Here is a 21,149-nt window from a genome sequence, read left to right as displayed (position 1 = left end):
GCACTCCCTCCCAGACTGATACAAAACTCCCTTTTGTTGAACCTAACAAATCTGAAAATTACAAACTAAAGCTTAGGCCCACCAAGTCGAGCAATTTGATTGTTTAAGTCCTCTCCAAGGTGAAGCGGTTGAATTGTCTCTGACATGTATCCCTTGGACCTAAGTAGAGGAAATACCGGAAAAATGTTGAAACGACAGGCGTATTGTAAATCACTGCGTAGCCACTGCATAGTGACATTATTAATTTTGTTTTCATTGAGTCTTTTAATAATTATTACAAGTATGTTGTTGTACATATATTACCCTATTTCTAGACATGTTTATAATGTTGCTGCAGAACATTCTTTTAGTGACTTACCTCCGCATGAATTGTCTTACAGACTTGCGCTGCGCAATAACACTTTCATTAGTATGTTACATCATTCCCATCAGACTAGTAACGCCACCAATTGTTGGGTGTGTGGCCGACTCCCTCCCTATCAGAATTATGAAGGAGTCCTGCCTTTCTTTCCGCATCCATTTACACATAATGGCTCCTGTGGAGCATGGTTTAGTTTAATTAATTCCATAGACTCAGACACAGCAGTTTACCAAGACCATTGGATATGGGGAAACCTGAACCTAGTTTTACTCAAAATCTGCTACCCTGACAAGGAGGGTCGCCCCAAAAGAACAGGAACTGATCTAGAAAATGAAGTATATGGATTAGGTAATTTTACACCTAATCTCATGATTCTAAATGTCGTATCCGAAGTTGAGCTAGTCTTACCCACCATGTCAGTATTCCCAGCAAAAGGTGAATTGTGTGTAAGAAAGGTTGGTTCTATACATATGGGCCATAGTAAATGCACTACTACAGTAGAATTCAGTGATCAAGGCAAATCTTCATTCAGAGCTTCCCGCCACTCCTACTTTATATGTGGTCAGACTGCATATATGCGTCTACCTCTAGATTAGGATGGTACCTGCTACATAGCATTCCTTTTGCCACCTGTATTCCTAGCCCCTCCTGATTATTACAGAAATATTCATTTAGTACACAACAGAGAACGGAGAGATCAACAACATATGGTGGAATCTCCAAAAGATCCAGTCTATGGTGCAAATATGTGGAAATATGGATTTTCCTGGCCGGTTATGTCCCCTATCTTGGACCCCAACGGTTCTATGTGCATGTCGCAAGTACATGTATGCTCCCTCCCGTTCCAGTAATGATGACGCAAACACATGTGCGTCCACCGTCAACATGTCCTCTGTCAGATCCGCCATAAATGGGCTGGATATTCCATTACTAAATATGAAAGGCCACCGGCTTTATATGGTTCACTTATGCCATTTTACAGTCCAGGCAAGAAGGCCCTGATTCTGTCATCGAACTCCTTTTCCCTTCTGCCTCTGAAAGCTCCAGTTCAAGCCTGCATCTGTGACCATGAACTTTGTCTCATTCTCTGCGCGGCTCGCGAAGCCTGACATCAGCCTATTCTCTGCCAAGAACTGTATTTCACCTTCGAATTATCTGCTTCCCCCTCAGCCGATGCATTCCTGCCTAGTAGCTTAAGTAAACATTCTTCCAGTTACCAAGCAAAAAGGCCCATCTTCTCTGTCCTCATGCAAATAATTCATAGCCCTGTTACCATGGAATATTCTTACCCCCTCGCATTCAGTGTAGACACCTAGACGCTTGTACACGCACGCACAGCCAGTATAGAATAGATTCTGTCCGAGAGTCCTTCTTTTGTGGATAACATAGTTCTTTAAACATAGGATGTTAGATATGATTTGGGATTAGGTTGACTTGACCCCCCAGACTTCCTGTCTCCACACGTAGAGCTAAATGTCAAGTCCCCGTCACCCCCTAGTTACACGTCAATTACACGTCAGACTGCTGCGCGCGCATCAATGCCAAGTATTATCTTATAGATCCACCTATGTATTACATCATAGCCAATCATGTTCCTTTTTACTCATTATTACACCCATTTTCGGTTACGCGAACCAGACGTCAATGTCCTTATCAATTGTTACGCCTACTGTATTCACTTCATTATGATGTATGTATTATAAAAGTTACTGCTTGTCAATAAAGTATGTACTTCACTTCCTGAACTCCCGTGGTGATGGAACTTGAAGCATCCGATTATAATCGCTTATTGGAATAAAGCCCATTCTGAAACTCTAGTATCACGGATTCTGCCTCTCATTTCATTGAGCTATTTTACTATGTTCCTGTATCAAATTCAGTCCCGGTAAAGGAGAAATATTTACCACAAATAGGAAAGGGTTCCTTTTGCTAACGCGAGCACGGTTTCAACAGGCTGGAGTAGCCTCAAATGAATTTCATCCAATGCGGAGAATATATATACCAGTAGTCCAAATTTTTACTCCATAACAATTGATTTATTCTCAATTATTTGCGGTATACTTTATCATTGTCAATAAAGTAAACACGTATAAACAATTTTGAATGTCACATTGAGTGCACGTTGATACTTTGTTCTGGGAATCTCCAAAAGACCCACATCATTAGTACCAGTAGCCCAAAGAGAATCAGGAAGAGAAGACAATTCAGCTGGAAGTCGGTCTTTAGACAAATACATCGGAGAGATCACTCTCTTTCCCAATGTAAGCTGTACTCCTGAAGGAGAACAATAAAGCGTCGCATACAATCTCTTCAACAAGTCCAAGCCCAACAAGTTCTCACCACAACCTGTCGCCAGAATTAGGGGTGCTTCGAAGTCACAAGGTCCAACAGAAAGAGACAAAGGACTAGAAATCGGATTGCTAACCGGGGCGTCAGAAAAACCTACTGAAACATTCGTTAAGCCAGACAAAGGTGCGCCAGGGAGTTTGGTGTGCATGATAGAACTTTTCGCAGCACCAGTATCCAACAGAAAAGGTTCAGACACCCCTGATGCAATCACTTCAACATAAGGTCCACTCTGATCTACTGGAACTGAAACAACTCCCTTTCTTTGTCTGTGGCTGTCCTAGCAATCATTACCTTCCATACTCTCTCCTTCAACGTAATAATCGTCCGCATAATACTGAGCCGTCCTACCAGACGCACCATTCTGTTGATCAAAACAATTCATCGAATTCTGCGGAGGCAAGGAACGCGCAATCTGAGACACACCACGTCCTCGACCTCGCGGAGCTTGTTGAACACCTCGACCTCTCATAACAGAAACACCATTCGTGCGCTGTAATAATCTCGGGCAATTATTCTTGAAGTGACCTTCTTCTTTGCAATACGCACACTGAGTGAGGCCTACAGGGAAACGCGGTTGAGAAGACTCGAGCATTTGCGAGCTTCTCTGATAGTGTTGTGGTTGCTGATAATCACGCTGGGTATTGCGGGGCGGGTATGCTTGCTGCAGAAGAACCTTAGTCTTCAATTCCTTAGTCTTTTTGTCCGCTTTCTCTATCTCGTCTTTAAGTCTATTCTCATAGTACTGGGCAGTAGCCAATATCTGCGCTGATGAAGAAACAGCCCAAGCACTTTCAGAATCCTTCAACCTATTGCACAACTCGGGAAGCAAATTATGCACAAACTTGTCAACGAACAACCTTTGACCACCTTCTGTACTCATGTCTTGACCACTGTGGTCTACAAATGTCTCTTCAAATCTAGTGAAAAAGTCGGACACAGTTTTGTCTTTCTTCTGCTTGCACGCAGACAATTTGTCCCAATTCACACGTGTAGCAGGCATCAAAGTCTTCATATAATCAATAATTCTACCAGGGAGATCAGCAATCACATTTTCGGGTTTAGCACCACCTATTTGTCTTTCATCTGTAGTTCTAAGATTATTCCATGTATCACCTAATTCCTGCACATGATCCATATGACGGATCTTACTCCATATAGGCTGTGGAACAACATTCCCAAATAACATATCTATATCAGCCAAATTCATAATAGATGAACCCGCAGTTTGAGATAGCTCCTTATAAAACCCCGCAGGATTTTTACGTGGATCAGGCAGAGTCTGCTTTAGAGCTAGTACTTCGGCACGCTTCCATGGAACATGTACCCAAACGCGCTGGAAATGTGCCAGAACAGGTGGATTAGCATTCGCATCACCAGGTCTCCAAACGGGAGGAACCTCACGCATCGGATATTGACGTGCCTTTCTCCTCACTGAAGAATCAGGCTCAAATAATGACCTAGAAGGAAAATCGCTCCTAAATGACAACAATGTCGCGACTGCTCTTTTTACATCGAGACCCACTATAGTTCCTTTCGCGAACTCGGACTGCACACGGAACAACTCAGGCGGAGCCCGCCCTACCTCACTATCTTCCCACTGTTCACGGAGGAAAGAACACATCACATCAAATACATATCTTTGGGTCGGTGCTTCCCATTGATGGAAAACATTCGTAACACTCTCCAGATCATAGTGTGAAGGATAGTTAACCCATTTACGTGCCAAGTGATCCAGCACTGTCCGTTCATCAGGACCAGGCAATTGACTACGCAATTGCTTACGCTCTACAACAGGAGACATACCTAATGAACCCATTAGAGGAGAGAAAAAACTAGCAACCGCATCAGTCATTCTCCGTCGGGCAGAAGGAGAAGGTGACAAAAGAACAGAGGACAAAGCTGAATGAGAAGGAACCGACGTCGGAATAGTGACAGAAGGGACAGACAACACAGGTATAGAGGTAGTAGACGAAGGAGGTAGCAAAGACGGCGGCCCTTGAGAAGGCTGCGCCGAAGCAATAGTAGTAGCCAGCAAAGGGAGAGCTGGCTGTTGAGGAACCGCTGGAGGTAAAACAACCGGAGGTTGCGCAACTACAAGTTGCGGAGGTGCGGTAGCGCTCTGAGCATAAGGGGGTGGCAAACTTAATAGATGCGACATTAAAGGATCTTTCACAAGATCTTCCTTTTCTTCTTGCTGTTGAGGTGGCAAAACTGGATAACATTTGTCTACCGCTAATTGACGTTGCCTAAGCATCTGTTCGCTTTCCTGCTCTTCCTCATTATCCCTAAACTGTATCGCAGCCTGCACCATCGACATACCTTGTGCACGTTTATTTCGTTTCGCTAACTTAATTTCCTTTTGTTTAGATTCCTTTCGCCAAAGGCGGAAGGAGTCAAACATTGCCGGCCGGGCTTTCTTTTTGAAGAGTCTGACTTCTAAATTATCTAAAATTTCCGTGTCGTAGCTACCATATTGGGGCCACTTTAGGACACCATCTTTCCTAGTATACCTAATCCATACCTCATTATACGTGATGGGGCCCACACCGTGTTTCAAATAGAGCTCATAGGTCGGAGTTCCGATCGGAGGCACCGGACACGAGTCCTCCAATCGGGAATCCTTTTTACAACCATAACAAAATATCTTTCCAAGTCTGCTAAGACCAGGCATCTTCGCTCACTAGTCTAGCTTCAAACTTCAAGGGAGTATCAGAAACGATAGCCTCGTGAATACACGAGTCCCTTGGCTTTGGGGCCTGCATGTACCAAATCAAAGCGATCCCGAATGATACCAAATCAAAGCGATCCCAAAGGATACCAAAACAAACTGGGAGACGCTCCACTCATACTTAACTGAAATATCGATGACGTCGCCAGAAGACCCGTCTATCGTCTCGCTTTACAAATCATCAAAGGGCTCCAAGACAGGGCGACAGTCAGGGCAGCAGTCCCTCATAGCCGTCGGAATGCGGGGAACTTCGCAGCAAAGACTTTCACGGAACCACAGTACTGCTTGTGAATGAGGTGTGATCATGTTGTGTACTTGTGTTGTTACGTGGCTCTGCTGGTGGACAAGGTGTGCTCATGTAGTGTGATGTGGCACTACTCATGAATGAGGTGTGCATTTGTAGTGTGATGTAGTACTGCTTTTGGTTGAGATGAGCTCACTCTATATACTTTTTGTGTGAGGTGGTGGTACTCGTGATTTAGGTGTGGTCATATTGTGCACTTATGGTGTTATGTGACACTGCTCATGGACAAGGTGTGCGCTTGTATTGTGATGTGATGTGGCATTGTTCGTGGATGAGTTGTACACCTCTGGTGTGACATGGTACTTCTTGTGGACAAGATGAGCTCACTTTATGTACTTGTGGTATGAAGTGGTACTGCTTGTAAATGAGGTGTGATCATGTTATGTGCTTGTTTTGTGTTACATGGCACAGCTCGTGGATGATGTGTGTGCTTGTGATGTGACATGGTTTGCTCTTGGATGAGGTGTGCACTTCTGGTGTGATGTGGCACTGCTTGTGGATGAGATGAGCTCACTCCGAGCACTTGTGGCATGAGGAGATCCTACTCGTGAATGAGATGTGATCATGTTGTGTACTTATGGTGTGACATGGCACTACTGATGGACGAGGTGTGTGCTTGCAGTGTGACGTGGCTCTGCTTGTGGATGAGGAGCACGCTTGTGGTGTGATGTGGCACTGCTCATGGACAAGGTGTGCACATGTGGTATGACATGGTACTCTTTGTGGGCAAGATGACCTCACTCTGTGTACTTGTGGTATGAGGTGTTACTTCTTGGAAACGAGGTGTGTGCTTGTGGCATGATATTGCACTGCTCATGGACAAGGTGAGTGCTTGTGGTGTGATGTGGCACTGCTTGAGAATGAGGTGTCAGGTTGTGGAGTGATGCTGTACTGCTTGTGGAAAAGATGAGCTCGCTCTGTGTACTTGTGGTATGAGGTATACTGCTAGTAGATAAGATGTGATCATGTTGTGTACTTGTTATGTTATGTTATGTTAAATTTAGCTTATAAAGCGCACGTACGCCCGTAGGCTTCATGGCGCTGTAGGAGGTTTTCAGAGCATAACACAACAACAGGAGGACAACTTACTTGTGGTGTTATGTAGCACTGCTCTTCGATGAGATGTGAGCTTGTGGTGTTATGTGGTACTGCTTGTGGGCGAGATGAGTTATCATGTCGTGTACTTGTGGTGTTATGTGGCACTGCTTGTAGATGATGTGTGTGCTTGTGGTGTGAAATGGGACTGCCGGTGGATGAAGTATGTGCTTGTGATATGACAAGGCACTGCTTGGGAACTAGGAGATGAGCTTACTCTGTGTACTTGTTGTATGAGGTGGCACTGCTTATGAATAAGGTGTGATTGCATTGTGTACTATTGTTATTATGTGGCACTGCTCGTGGACAAAGTGTGCACTTGTGGTGAGACATGACACTGCTTGAGAATGAGGTGTGCATTTGTGGTGTGACGTAGTACTGCTTGTGGACAAGATGAGCTCACTGTGTACTTGTGATATGAGGTGGTACAGCTAGTGAATGAGGTGTGATATGTTGTGTACTTGTGGTGTTATGTGGCACTGTTTGCAAACGAGGTGTGCACTTGTGTATGTGGCACTGCTCATGAATGAAGCGTTATGTTGTATGCTTGTGGTGTGAGATTGCACTGCTTGTGGACAAGGTGTGCACATGTGTGTGCTTGGGATTTGTCGTGGTACTGCTTGTGAATGAGGTGTGCTCAAGCAGTCTACTTGTGATGCAACATGTCACCGTTGGTGAATGAGATGTGCTATGCTGTGTACTAGTGAGGTGACATGGCACTGCTTGTGGATGAGGTGTGCTCACCTTGTGTGTTTGTGATGCGGCACTGCTTCTGGATGAGGTATGCTCACCTTATGTGTTTGTGATGTGGCACTGCTTGTAGATGAGGTGTGCTCACCTTGTATGTTTGTGACATTGCTCATGGATGAGGTTTACTCACGATGTGCACTGGTGATGTGACATGGCACTGCTTGTAGATGAGGTGTGCTCACCTTGTGTGTTTGTGATGCAGCACTGCTTGTAGATGAGGTGTGCTCACCTTGTGTGTTTGTGATGCAGCACTGCATGTAGATGAGGTGTGCTCACGATGTGTACTGGTGATGTGACATGGCACTGCTTGTGGAAGAGGTGTGCTCACGATGTGTACTGGTGATGTGACATGGCACTGCTTGCAGATGAGGTGTGCTCACCTTGTGTGTTTGTGATGTGGCATGGCACTGCTCGTGGATGAGGTGTGCTCACGATGTGTACTGGTGATGTGACATGGCACTGCTTGTGGATGAGGTGTGCTCACGATGTGTACTGGTGATGTGACATGGCACTGCTTGCAGATGAGGTGTGCTCACCGTGTGTGTTTGTGATTTGGCATGGCACTGCTCGTGGATGAGGAGTGCTCACGATGTGTACTGGTGACGTGACATGGCACTGCTTGTAGATGAAGTGTGCTCACCTTGTGTGTTTGTGATGTAGCACTGCTCGTGGGAGAGGTGTGCTCACGATGTGTACTGGTGATATGACATGGCACTGCTTGTAGATAAAGTGTGCTCACCTTGTGTGTTTGTGATGTGGTGTGGCACTGCTCATAGATGAGCTCTGCTCTCGATGTGTACTGGTGATATGGTATGACACTGCTCTTGGATGTGGTGTGCTCACGATGTGTACTGGTGATGTGACGTGGCACTGCTTGTAGATGAGGTGTGCTCACGATGTGTACTGGTGATGTGACATGGTTCTGCTTGTAGACGAGTTGTGCTCACCTTGTGTGTGTGTGATGTGGCGTGGCCATGCTCGTGGATGAGGTGTGCTCACGATGTGTACTGGTGATGTGACATGGCACTACTTGCAGATGAGGTGTGCTCACCTTGTGTGTTTGTGATGTGGCACTGCTCGTGGATGAGGTGTGCTCACAATGTGTACTAGTGATGTGACAGCACTGCTTGTAGATGAGGTGTTCTCACCATGTGTGTTTGTGATGTGTCACTGTTCGTGGATGAGGTGTACTCATGATGTGCACTGGTGATGTCGGATGGCACTGCTTGTAGATGAGGTTTGCTCACATTGTGTGTTTGTGATGTGGTGTGGGACTGCTCATTGATGAGGTGTGCTCACGATGTGTACTGGTGATGTGACATGGTACTGCTTGTAGATGAGTTGTGCTCACCTTGTGTGTTTGTGATGTGGCGTGGCACTGTTCGTAGATGAAGTGTGCTCACGATGTGCACTGGTGATGTGACATGGCACTGCTCGTGCATGAGGTGTGCTCACCATATGTGTTTGTGATGTGACGTGGCACTGCTTGTAGATGAGATGTACTCACGATGTGTACTAGTGATGTGACATGGCACTGCTCATGGATGAGGTGTGCTCACCTTGTGTGTTTGTGATGTGACGTGGCACTGCTTGTAGATGAGATGTGCTCACGATGTGTACTGGTGATGTGACATGGCACTGCTTGCAGATGAGGTGTGCTCACCTTGTGTGTTTGTGATGTGGCATGGCACTGCTCGTGGATGAGGTGTGCTCACGATGTGCACTGGTGATGTGACATGGCACTGCTTGTAGATGAGGTGAGCTCACCTTGGGTCTTTCTAATGTGGCACTGCTCATGGGTGAGGTGTGCTCACGATATGTACTGGTGATGTGACATGGCACTGCTTGTAGATGAGGAGTGCTCACCTTGTGTGTTTGTGATGTGCCATGGCACTGCTTGTGGATGAGGTGTGCTCACCTTGTGTGTTTGTGATAGAGCACTGCTCGTGGATGAGGAGTGCTCACGATGTGTACTGGTGATGTGACATGGCACTGATCGTGGATGAGGTGTGCCCACGATGTGTACTGGTGATGTGACATGGCACTGCTCGTGGATGAGGAGTGCTCACGATGTGTACTGGTGATATGACATGGCACTGCTTGTAGATGAGGTTTGCTCACCTTCTGCGTTTATGATGTGGCACTGTTCGTAGATAAAGTGTGCTCACAATGTGTACTGGTGATGTGACATGGCACTGCTTGTACATGAGGTGTGCTCACTCTCTGTGTTTGTGATGTAGCATGGCACGGCTCGTGGAAGAGGGATGCTCCCATTGTGCATACTTGTGTTGTGGCATAGCAGAGCTTGCGATTAAGGTGTGCTCAAGATGTGTGCTGGTGATGTGACATGGCACTATTTGTAGATGAGGTGTGTTTGTGATATGACATGGTACTGCTCCTGGATGAGGTGTGCTCACGATGTATATGACACTGCTGTGGCAGGTCGTGTGGTCTTGTGCTGGGGTATGATTAGTGTATACAACCAGGTTGTGGGTTGTTGTGTGGTCTTCTGATGTGTTGTTGGTGCAGTATGTGACCTGATGTGATGTAGGTGCAGTATGCTACCTGTCTGTGAGTTGCTGTATGGTCTTGTGCTGTGGTACGGTTAATGTATGTGGCCTGGCTGTGGGTTGTGGTGTGGTCTTGTAATGCGGTATGTTGAGACTATATGACATTGCTGTGGCAGGTTTTTGGGTGTTGTGCTGTGGGATGGTTATTGTATATGACCTGGCTGTGGGTTGTTCTGTGGTCTTCTGCTGTGGTATGGTTTCTGCATATGACCTGGCTGTTGGTTGTTGTCTGGTCTTCTGATGTGCTGTTGGTGCAGTATGTGACCAGATGTGATGTAGGTGCAGTATGTGACCTGTCTGTGAGTTGTTGTGTGGTCTTGTGCTGTGGTATTGTTACTGTGTGTGACCTGGCTGTGGGTTGTTCTGTGGTCTTCTGCTGTGGTATGGTTACTGTATATGACCTGGCTGTGATTTGCTGTGTGGTCCTGTGATGTGTTGTTGGTGCAGTATGTGACATGATGTGATGCTCCTATTGCCCTGGCCCCACTTTCGAACCAGGGAAACATCTAGGCCTGAGATCCTGTCATCTTTACCAACTCTCATTTACCAAACCATTCCTAGGAAATGCTGCTGGCATAAGGTTGCCATAGAAACTTTCACCAGCCAATTACACCTCTCTAAACCGAGGCTTCCAGGGACCTGAATGAGGCCACAAATACCTACCACAACTGGATCATCGACACTCTCGATACCATTGCGCCCCTAAAAAGTACAACTAATAGAAGGACTTCATCTGAGCCATGGTACGACGATAGCCTGAGATAACTTAAGCAAGTATGTCGAAGGCTGGAAAGAAAATGGAGCTTCCACTATGTCCATTACGATAAAATCACCTATAAAAAAGCTATTGCAGAGAACAAAGAAAAAAAATCTTAATTAATAAAAAAATAGTACTACTCAACCAAAATTAGCGCATCACTTAACTCCACCAAAGAACTCTTTTCTACAGAGAAATTGAGTAAACTCCCTGGTCAGGAAAATACAGTAGTAGACCAAGACTTTTGCAACTGGCTAGCAGACTCCTTTCAAGCCAAAGTCAAATCAGTCTCTGACTTATTTCTATCCACCCGCCAGGAGATGGGAGGGCTTTTAAATGGCCCCCCTCCACCAAGATAGAGGGTCCAAGTGGTGAAGGGAGGCCTGCAGCTTCTGGCTCTTGTCGCTATGCTTATAACACACTCTCAGAAACACAGGTTTTGACAATTCTTGGCCGGACGAGATCAGGCCCCCCCTGGGACCCTTGCCCCCCTTAAGATCCTCCACCTGGCCCTGGGGGTCACTACTAGCTACCTTACTGACATCTTTAACTGTATCTTCTCCAATCAGTATTTTCCGATACCATGGTAGAAGGCATCCATCCTCCCACTCCTGAAAAAACCGAACTTGGATAACAGTGATCCAAGCAACTACAGGCCTATCGCCCGACTACCCCTTCCAGCTAAAGTCGTAGAGAAGGCCATGAACACAGAACTCAACCGGTTCATAAAGGACAATAATCTCCTAAATAGGGCCCAATATGGTTTTAGAAGCCAGCAGAACACCGAGCTGGCCCTGATTAATGTGTCGGAGGAAATAACAGAGGTCTTGGCTAAGGGTGGGAAGACTGCCCTGATCCTAAGACATCTCGGTGGCATTCAACACTGTGGATCATGATCTACTAATAAACCGATTGTTTCCTGTAGGGATCAGGGGCAAAGCTTTGGCCCTGCTGAACTCCTTTCTCCGTGACAGGGAGCAATGAGCAGAGCTTGGTGGACATACATCGTCCTGGTTCACCTTTCCATGTGGGGTTCCACAGGGCTCCTCATTGAGCCCGAAACATTTCAATCTATACAGTGCCCCCTCTGCTCTCTTATTAGGTCTTTCGGTTTCAAGACAGTGTTGTATGCCGACGACACCCAAATCTTTGCATCTTTTTCAGAGGACTCAACGAACACTGCTCAGAGATTTCCGGACTGTATGCGCAAACTTGGGCAATGGATGTCCCAAAACTGCTTGAGGCTGAACACGGGAAAAACTGAGGTACTCCTGTTTGGGCGAGATACCTCCTTTTGGCAACCCAACTGTGGTCTCAGGAAATGGGGGAGATCCCCACTCCCACCTCCAAGGTGAAAAATCTAGGAGTCTATTTTGACACCAAGTTGTCCTTTGAGGGACAAATAAACACACTTACCTCTGTATGTTTTTACTCGATCAAAATTATCAGGAAAATTCTCCCGTACATCCCATCAGAACTTCAGAAATCGGTGGTTACAGCCTTGATCCTGTCTAGAATAGATGACTGTAGTGGGCTGTTTTTACAGTCATGTCTCCTCTTCAAAATGCAGCAGCTCGCCTTCTACTCGACATCCCAAAACGTCAATCAGTGGCCCATGGCCTTCCAATTCTGCACTGGCTTCCAGTTAAAAGAAGGATAGAATTCAAGGCCTTCAAGGCCTCTGTATCGCCTTTAAAGCACTGCATGACCTGGGCCCGGAATATTTTGCAGACAAGTTCAAGTGGTATATACCGGAGAGGCAGCTGCGCTCTGCGACCGCTGCAAATCTGATAATCCCCAGGTCCAAAACGGCCTCCTGGGGGGAGAAGTTTTGTTTTGGGGACAGCCAGATTGTGGAACCCCCTCCCACTGACACTAAAGACAGAAACAAATCTACTGGGATTTCGTAAACTGTTAAAAACTCAGCTTTTTAACAAATAGCCCGTCACAGCATGTTCATTTTCCACTCTGGTTAGTATATCAGGGGGAGCCGCAGCGCCTAGACACCTCAGGGTAGTAGCGCACGTTATAAATGTAATTTTCATTTAGTTTCATGTTGGTGCAGTATGTTACCTATCTGTGGGATGTTGTGTGGTCTTGTGTGCTGTGATATTGTTACTGTATATGACCTGTCTGTGGGATATTGTGTGGTCTTGTTATGTGTTGTGGGTGCTGTATGTGACCAGGCTGTAGGTTGTTGTGTGGTCTTGTTATGTGTTGTGGGTGCAGTATGTGACCTGATGTGATGTAGGTGCAGTATGTGACCTGGCTGTGGGTTGTTCTCTGGCCTTGTTATGTGTTGTGGGTGAAGTATGTGACCTGGTTGAGGGTTGTTGTGTGGTCTTGTGTGCTGTGATATGGTTACTGTATATGACGTGGCTGTGGGTTGTTGTGTGGTCTTGTTATGTGTTGTGGGTGCTGTATGTGACCTGTCTGAGGGTTGTTGTGTGGTCTTGTTATGTGTTGTGGGTGCAGTATGTGACCAGGCTGTAGGTTGTTGTGTGGTCTTGTTATGTGTTGTGGGTGCAGTATGTGACCTGTCTGAGGGTTGTTGTGTGGTCTTGTTATGTGTTGTGGGTGCAGTATGTGACCAGGCTGTAGGTTGTTGTGTGGTCTTGTTATGTGTTGTGGGTGCAGTATGTGACCTGTCTGAGGGTTGTTGTGTGGTCTTGTTATGTGTTGTGGGTGCAGTATGTGACCAGGCTGTGGGTTGTTGTACGGTCTTGTTATGTGTTGTGGGTGCAGTATGTGACCTGTCTGAGGGTTGTTGTGTGGTCTTGTTATGTGTTGTGGGTGCAGTATGTGACCAGGCTGTGGGTTGTTGTACGGTCTTGTTATGTGTTGTGGGTGCAGTATATGACCTGGCTGTGGGTTGTTCTGTGGTCTTCTGCTGTGATATGGTTACTGTATATGACCTGTCTGTGGGTTGTTGTTAGGTCTTGTTATGTGTTGTGGGTGCAGTATGTGACCAGGCTGTAGGTTGTTGTGTGGTCTTATGCTGTGGCATTAATACTGTAATTACTGTTGTTGTGTGCTTTTGTGATATGTCGCTTTGCCATGTTACAGTGCGAGCTCATAAGATTCAGAATGTGCCTGTGATGCCATGCAGGCATGTAGCACCAGGATCTAATGTACCGTGATGTCTTCATGTGATTTGTGCTCATGTGGTACATGTGACCATGTTCCCTGCAGGTGGACCTGGCAGTGGGAAGGGCACACAAAGTGCTAAGTTGGCCGCTCACTTTGGATTCGCCTGCATCTCTGTGGGTGAGATTCTGCGTAAACAGCTGATCCACCATGCAACAAGTGACCGGAAGTGGGAGCTGATAGCCAAGATCATCGCAAATGGAGAGCTGGCCCCCCCGGTAAGATGCCCTGTGCCCCACAGGAGAGTCCTGGGACCTAGGGGGCAGGGGACAGATATGTTAGGGGGGGCTGCCCCCCGTAAGAAGCCCTGTGCCCCACAGGAGAGTCCTGGGACGTGGGAGGCAGGGGAGAGATATGTTAGGGGGTGCTGCCCCCCCGTAAGAAGCCCTGTGCCTCACAGGAGAGTCCTGGGAAATAGGGGGCAAGGGAGAGATATGTTAGGGGGTGCTGCCTCCCCCCCTGTAAGATGCCCTGTGCCCCACAGGAGAGTCCTGAGACCTAGGGGGCAGGGGAGAGATGTGTTAAGGGGTGCTGCCCCCCATAAGATGCCCTGTGCCCCACAGGAGAGTCCTGGGACCAGGGAGGCAGTGTAGAGATATATTAGGGGGTGCTACCCCCGTATGATGCCCTGTGCCCCACAGGAGAGTCCTGGGACCGAGGGGGCAGGGGACAGATATGTTAGGGGGTGCTGTCCCCCCACCCGTAAGATGCCCTGTGCCCCACAGGAGAGTCATGGGACCTGGGAGGCAGGGGAGAGATATGTAAGGAGGTGCTGCCCCCCCATAAGATGCCCTGTATACTGCAGGAGAGTTCTGGGACCTAGGGGGTGGGGGAGAGATATGTTAGGGAGTGCTGTCCCCCAGTAAGATGCCCTGTGCCCCACAGGAAAGTCCTTGGACCTAGGGGGCAGGGGAGAGATATCTTAGGGGATGCTACCCCCCGTAAGATGCCCTGTCCCCCACAGGAGAGTCCTGGGACCTAGGCGGCAGGAGAGGGATATGTAAGAGGGTGCTGCACCCCCAGTAAGATGCCCTGTGCCCCACAGGAGAGTCCTGGGACCAGGGAGGCAGTGTAGAGATATATTAGGGGGTGCTATCCCCGTAAGATGCCCTGTGCCCCACAGGAGAGTCCTGGGACCGAGGGGGCAGGGGACAGATATGTTAGGGGGTGCTGTCCCCCCCAACCGTAAGATGCCCTGTGCCCCACAGGAGAGTCATGGGACCTGGGAGGCAGGGGAGAGATATGTAAGGAGGTGCTGCCCCCCCCCCCCCCCCTGTAAGATGCCCTGTGTACCACAGGAGAGTTCTGGGACCTAGGGGGTGGGGGAGAGATATGTTAGGGGGTGCTGTCCCCCCACCCGTAAGATGCCCTGTGCCCCACAGGAGAGTCATGGGACCTGGTAGGCAGGGGAGAGATATGTTAGGGGGTGCTGTGTCCCCACCCCTGTAAGATGCCCTGTGCCCCACAGGAGAGTCCTGGGACCAAGGGGGCGGGGCAGAAATATGTTAGGAGCTGTCGCCCCCGTTAAATGCCCTGTGCCACAGGAGATTCCTGGGACCTAGTGGGCAGGTGAGAGATATGTTAGGGGGTGCTGCCCCCCCTTAAGAAGCCCTGTGCCCCACAGGAGACTCCTGGGACCTAGTGGGCAGGGGAGAGATATGTTAGGGGGTGTTGCCCCCCGTAAGAAGCCCTGTGCCCCACAGGAGAGTCCTAGGACCAAGGGGACAGGGCAGAAATATGTTAGGAGGTGCTACCCCCACGTAAGATGCCCTGTATCCCACAGGAGAGTCCTGGGACGTGGGAGGCAGGGGAGAGATATGTTAGGGGGTGCTGCCCCCCGTAAGAAGCCCTGTGCCCCACAGGAGAGTCCTGGGACCTAGGGGGCAGGGGAGAGATGTGTTAGGGGGTGCTGCCCCCCGTAAGATGCCCTGTGCCCCACAGGAGAGTCCTGGGACCAGGGAGGCAGGGTAGAGATATGTTAGGGGGTGCTACCCCCGTAAGATGCCCTGTGTCCCACAGGAGAGTCCTGGGACCTAGGGGGCAGGGGACAGATATGTTAGGGGGTGCTTTCCCCCCACCCGTAAGATGCCCTGTGCCCCACAGGAGAGTCATGGGACCTGGGAGGCAGGGGAGAGATATGTAAGGAGGTGCTGCCCCCAATAAGATGCCCTGTGTACCACAGGAGAGTTCTAGGACCTAGGGGTTGGGGGAGAGATATGTTAGGGAGTGTTGTCCCCCATTAAGATGTCCTGTGCCCCACATGAGAGTCATGGGACCAGAGACAGGGGAGAGATATGTTAGGGGGTGCAGCCCCCCGTAAGAAGCCCTGTGCCCCACAGGAAAGTTTTTTGACCTAGGGGGCAGGGGAGAGATAGCTTAGGGGATGCTACCCCCGTAAGATGCCCTGTATCCCACAGGAGAGTCCTGTGACCTAGGGGGCAGGGGAGGGATATGTAAGGGGGTGCTGCACCACCCCCGGAAGATGCCCTGTGCCCCACAGGTGAGTCCTGGGACCAGGGAGGCAGTGTAGAGATATGTTAGGGGGTGCTACCCCCCGTAAGATTCCCTGTGCCCCACAGGAGAGTCCTGGGACCTAGGGAACAGGGGACAGATATGTTAGGGGGTGCTGTCCCCCCCCACCCGTAAGATGCCCTGTGCCCCACAGGAGAGTCATGGGACCTGGGAGGCAGGGGAGGGATATGTAAGGAGGTGCTGCCCCCCCCCCCTGTAAGATGCTGTGAGACCGGCCTCACGGCGTTGCCCTCTCCATCATCCCGCCAACCTGCAACCACCCTCAAGACACGACATCCCCGACTCCGGCCGCCCCAGCCACCCCCGATCCACGGGCCGGCCAGAGACCTGACAGACTCAACACCCTACCACGCATGCCCAACCGAGGGAGCGGGAACCCGCGAGCCAGACCCAGAGGCGCCAGCCCAGTCACACCTCGGGTCGCCTTCCCCGGGAGGACTCAATCGGCCACCAGGCCCCTGGGGAGCAGGCGCCTCCCCTACCGAGCGTCTGGGGTCCCTCCCAGACCCACCTGAAAAGACCAAAGAAGTGAGCGGCAGGAAATCCCGCCGAACCCCCTCCGTCATGGCAGTCCCCCCTCTGCGAGCACTCCGGACTTCAAAGAACCAGCGGAGTATAACAAGGGGTGCCGGAGGAACAAGGGGAGAGAAGACCTGGAACCATCCGAGCCTGCTGACGCTGTCGCGGCTCCTGAACGCTGAAGTCACCTGGGCCTGCTGAGTGACTCGCGGCCTCTTGCTATTGAACCATCTGAGCCCTGCGGACGAGGTCGCGGCTCCCGACCACTGAACCACCTAGGCCTGCTGAGTGACTCGCGGCCCCCAGCTATTGAACCATCTGAGCCCTGCTGACGAGATCGCGGCTCCCGAACCCCGACCACCTGTGCCTGCTGAGAGACTCGCGGCGCTCCCCCTTGAGGACGACTCGGTAAGAGATCGCCCAGAGACCCGACACCCTCCAGCTCGAGGATTGTGAGCTTCCGCAGGGTATTTCGCAGAGACACTATCTTGAAAGACTGTCCCGCTACCCCCATTCCCCACGACTGATTTGTGGTACGTTGTGCCACTGCTGTACTATTTGCCTTTTGGGTCATAAAGATCCCTGAAAACATCGATAAAAGAACTTATCGTCCTACAAAGAATACGTGTGGTGTCCCTCTGTTCACAGTGCAGCTCAGGGTACGCGCGCCTGGTTCGGCTTACTTGGGAGAGGTGGGTCAAAGGGGTGGGCAAGACGTGTTCGAACCCCCTTCCGGTGGACGCCTTTCCAACATTTGGTGGCAGACGACGGGATCCGAGCCGACACCGAAGGAGAGCGTGCAGTAAACGACTGACGCACTACCAAGCAGAAATGGAAGGAGAAACCTCCCTGGGTGCCACAGGTACCGAAATAAGCTCACCGTTCCGAGAAGATCAATTGGACTATTACACGCATAGAGAACTAAAACAGTTTTGCAAAGACCTTGGCATCGCTACCACCGGACTGAGCACAAAGGAAGACTACCAGAAAGTATTGAAAGCCTGGGTCGAGACGGGGGCGCCCCCGATTTAAACGGAAAGAGACTCTACCCATGAACAAACAAGCACCCCGGCGAGAAACAACGGGCCAGAGGGGAACCTATCCTCCGAGGAACTAGCGGACCGAGAGAGAAGCCGCAACCACGAACTGGAACTGGCCAAACTAAAAATCGAGGGAGAGATAAAACTGGCAGAGAAGAAGTTAGCCGTCGAGCAGTTACGGCTACAAGGGGAACTCGAAGAGAAGAGACTCCAAAGGGAGCACGACGAAAAGAAACTCCAGCTAGAACATGAACGCGGCCTGAAGGAAATTGAGTGGCGGGCTAGACACGAAAAGTCACAACCGCCCGGGAATCCCCAGCCCGCTCCCGCCGGGGAAACCAAAGTTCACATCCCCAAGGATGTGGTCAAGGAGTATTATAAGAACGATGATATCCAGCAGTGGTTTAAAGCCTACGAAGTCGCCATGACCTCTCACCGAGTCCCGCAGAAGGATTGGGGGGCTGGCCTATGGGGCCGGTTCTTAAGCGAAGGAAGGGACACTCTGCTCGACCTGCCCTCCGCGGTCATGAACTCCTACAGCCACATGAAGGAAGCCCTCGTGGGCCGGTACGGACTCACCCCCGAAATGTACCGACAACGGTTCCGAGATTGCAAAAAGATACCGGGCACCACGTGGGTCGAATACGTGAACTTTTACAGCCGAGCTCTGGACGGGTGGATCAAGGGCAGCAAGGTCTCCACCTTCGAAGAACTGTTCGATCTGATCGCCTGGGAACATTTAGCGGCCAATTGCTTTATAGAACTGCGCCAGCATCTCCTAGACAGTAAACTCACCGACCCTCGGAAGCTGGCCGCTGAGGCTGATCGTTGGGTGAACACCCGGGCCACCCGGGGCCCCGTGGGGGACTACGGCCGCAACAGTCAGGGTCCCCCCCGCCAGAGGGGCGGAGGGAACCACGGCCGACCAAGAGACTTTGCCGGGGGGTCCTCCATCAGCCCCCCCATCAGCCCACCAGCGGCGGGTTCGGCCCAGTCTCCAGCCAGCACCGGAGCCCCAGGACGACCAGGTCCACGAGCTAGGATCACCTGCTTCCGCTGCCAGCAGCCCGGACACTACGCCAATGACCCCCAGTGTCCCCAGTATCAGCGAACCACAACGACCAACCCCACGACCCGGCAGATGGCCTCCGTGGCTCTGGGGGAAGAAATGGAAGACTCCGAGGAATGGGAACTGGCGGCCATGGCCCTGGTCTCCCTTGGGGATCGAGAAATGGTCCCCGGGACACCCTTGCCCGCCAACACAGAGAAATACCGACAGCAGGTGACTATCAACGGCCACCGAGTCGAGGGCCTTCGCGACACCGGGGCGAGTGTCACCGCGGTCCACCGCAGCCTAATTTCCGAAGACCAGATCCTAGCCGGGGCCCTCTGTCCGGTCGTATCCTCCGACAATTCTGAGAGCCTCTGCCAGATGGCCCTGGTGCCCTTCGAGTGGGGAGGGGTCTCCGGAGAACTGAAGGTAGCGGTCCGGACCTCGCAGCCCGTAGACTGCCTCCTGGGCAACGACCTGGAAAATTCCCCGTGGGGGCAGGTAGAACGAAGAGCCCACCTAGAGATGATGGGCCTACCGGAATGGGTCTGCGCCACCACGCGCTCCATGACCGCACGAGTGGCCCCCTCCAAGGGCGGTGAAGCCCTCTTACCGAACCCTTTCCCCGAAAACAGGGACCCCCTACCAGAAGCAGACAACCCTCCTTCCGAGGAAGAAGGAGACACTAACCCAGGGGAAGGACCGGAACCCTCCGCTCCAGAGGCCCAGATGGAACCCGAAGAACTGCCCGAGTTGGCCCAGTGGCACTGCGAAGGAGGGCCCTCCCGCGAAGAGTTCTGCCAGGAACAGACCACTTGCCCCTCCCTCGAGGGACTTAGACAACAAGCCGAAGCCCAGGTCGCCGGTGATCAAACCGAAACCCATTGGGTTTATTGGGACAATGGCCTCCTCTACAGCGAGCAAAAGTCCGCCGAGCTAGGCGCAGCACGAGTACTGGTGGTACCCCTGCGGTTCCGGAGCCTCCTCCTGGGCCTGGCCCACGATGTACCCTTGGCAGGACACTTAGGCCAAGACAAGACATACCAGCGATTGGTGACCCACTTCTATTGGCCCAAGATGCGAGCGAATATAGAGACACACTGCAAGTCCTGCCTCACGTGCCAGGGCAGTGGGAAGAGTGGCGGAAAACGCAAAGCTCCCTTACAACCGTTCCCCGTTGTAAGTACCCCGTTCGAGCGGGTCGGCATCGACATCGTGGGACCCCTGGATCCGAAGACCGCCCAGGGCCACAGATTCATCCTCGTCCTGGTGGACCATGCCACCCGCTACCCCGAGGCCATCCCCCTCCGCACCGTGACGGCTCCCGTGGTGGGCCGGGCTCTCATGGGGATCTTCTCCCGGGTCGGATTTCCCCGCGAGGTTGTGAATGATCGCGGCATGAACTTTATATCCCGCCACATGAAGTCCCTGTGGCAGCAGTGCGGAGTCACGTATAAATTCACGACCCCCTACCACCCCCAGGGCAACGGCCTGGTGGAGCGCTTCAACCGAACTCTGAAGGGAATGATCCTGGGCCTCGAAGAGCCCCTGCGCCGGAAATGGGACGCCCTCCTCCCTTGCCTCCTGTTCGCGTACCGGGAGGTTCCCCAAAAGTCTCTGGGGTTCAGCCCCTTCGAACTGCTGTACGGACATCCCGTTCGAGGGCCCCTAAGCCTGGTCAAAGAGGGCTGGGAGACAAGCCCTCGGGGGACACCCCCAGATGTGTTCCGCTACATCCTGGCGCTCCGCAACCAGACGAGGAAGTTTAGGGAACTTGCAGAGGCTAACCTCGAGGCCAGCCAAGAAGAAATGAAGCGCTGGTATGACCAGAACGCAACCTTGGTCGAGTTCCAGCCGGGCCAGCAGGTTTGGGTCATGGCTCCGGTGAGACCCTGCGCCCTACAAGACAAATGGACTGGTCCATTCAAGGTGGTCGAACGGAAGAG

The 21,149-nt window shown here is 50.9% G+C and overlaps 1 protein-coding gene across 1 annotated transcript in view; it reads left to right on the top strand.

Moving 5' to 3' along the window:
• LOC146869006 (adenylate kinase isoenzyme 5-like) overlaps positions 1-21,149 on the top strand; it is a 544,010-nt gene that overhangs the window by 244,897 nt on the left and 277,964 nt on the right. Inside the window, exon 4 of the mRNA XM_085625003.1 lies at positions 14,107-14,279. Within this exon, the coding sequence (XP_085481129.1) occupies positions 14,107-14,279 (173 nt within the window). The remainder of the gene's footprint in view (positions 1-14,106; positions 14,280-21,149) is intronic.

The sequence above is a fragment of the Triturus cristatus genome, chromosome 1_2 (assembly GCF_964204655.1).
Source record: "Triturus cristatus chromosome 1_2, aTriCri1.1, whole genome shotgun sequence".
Lineage (NCBI taxonomy): Eukaryota > Metazoa > Chordata > Amphibia > Caudata > Salamandridae > Triturus > Triturus cristatus.
This window is presented reverse-complemented; position numbering and strand designations above follow the sequence as displayed.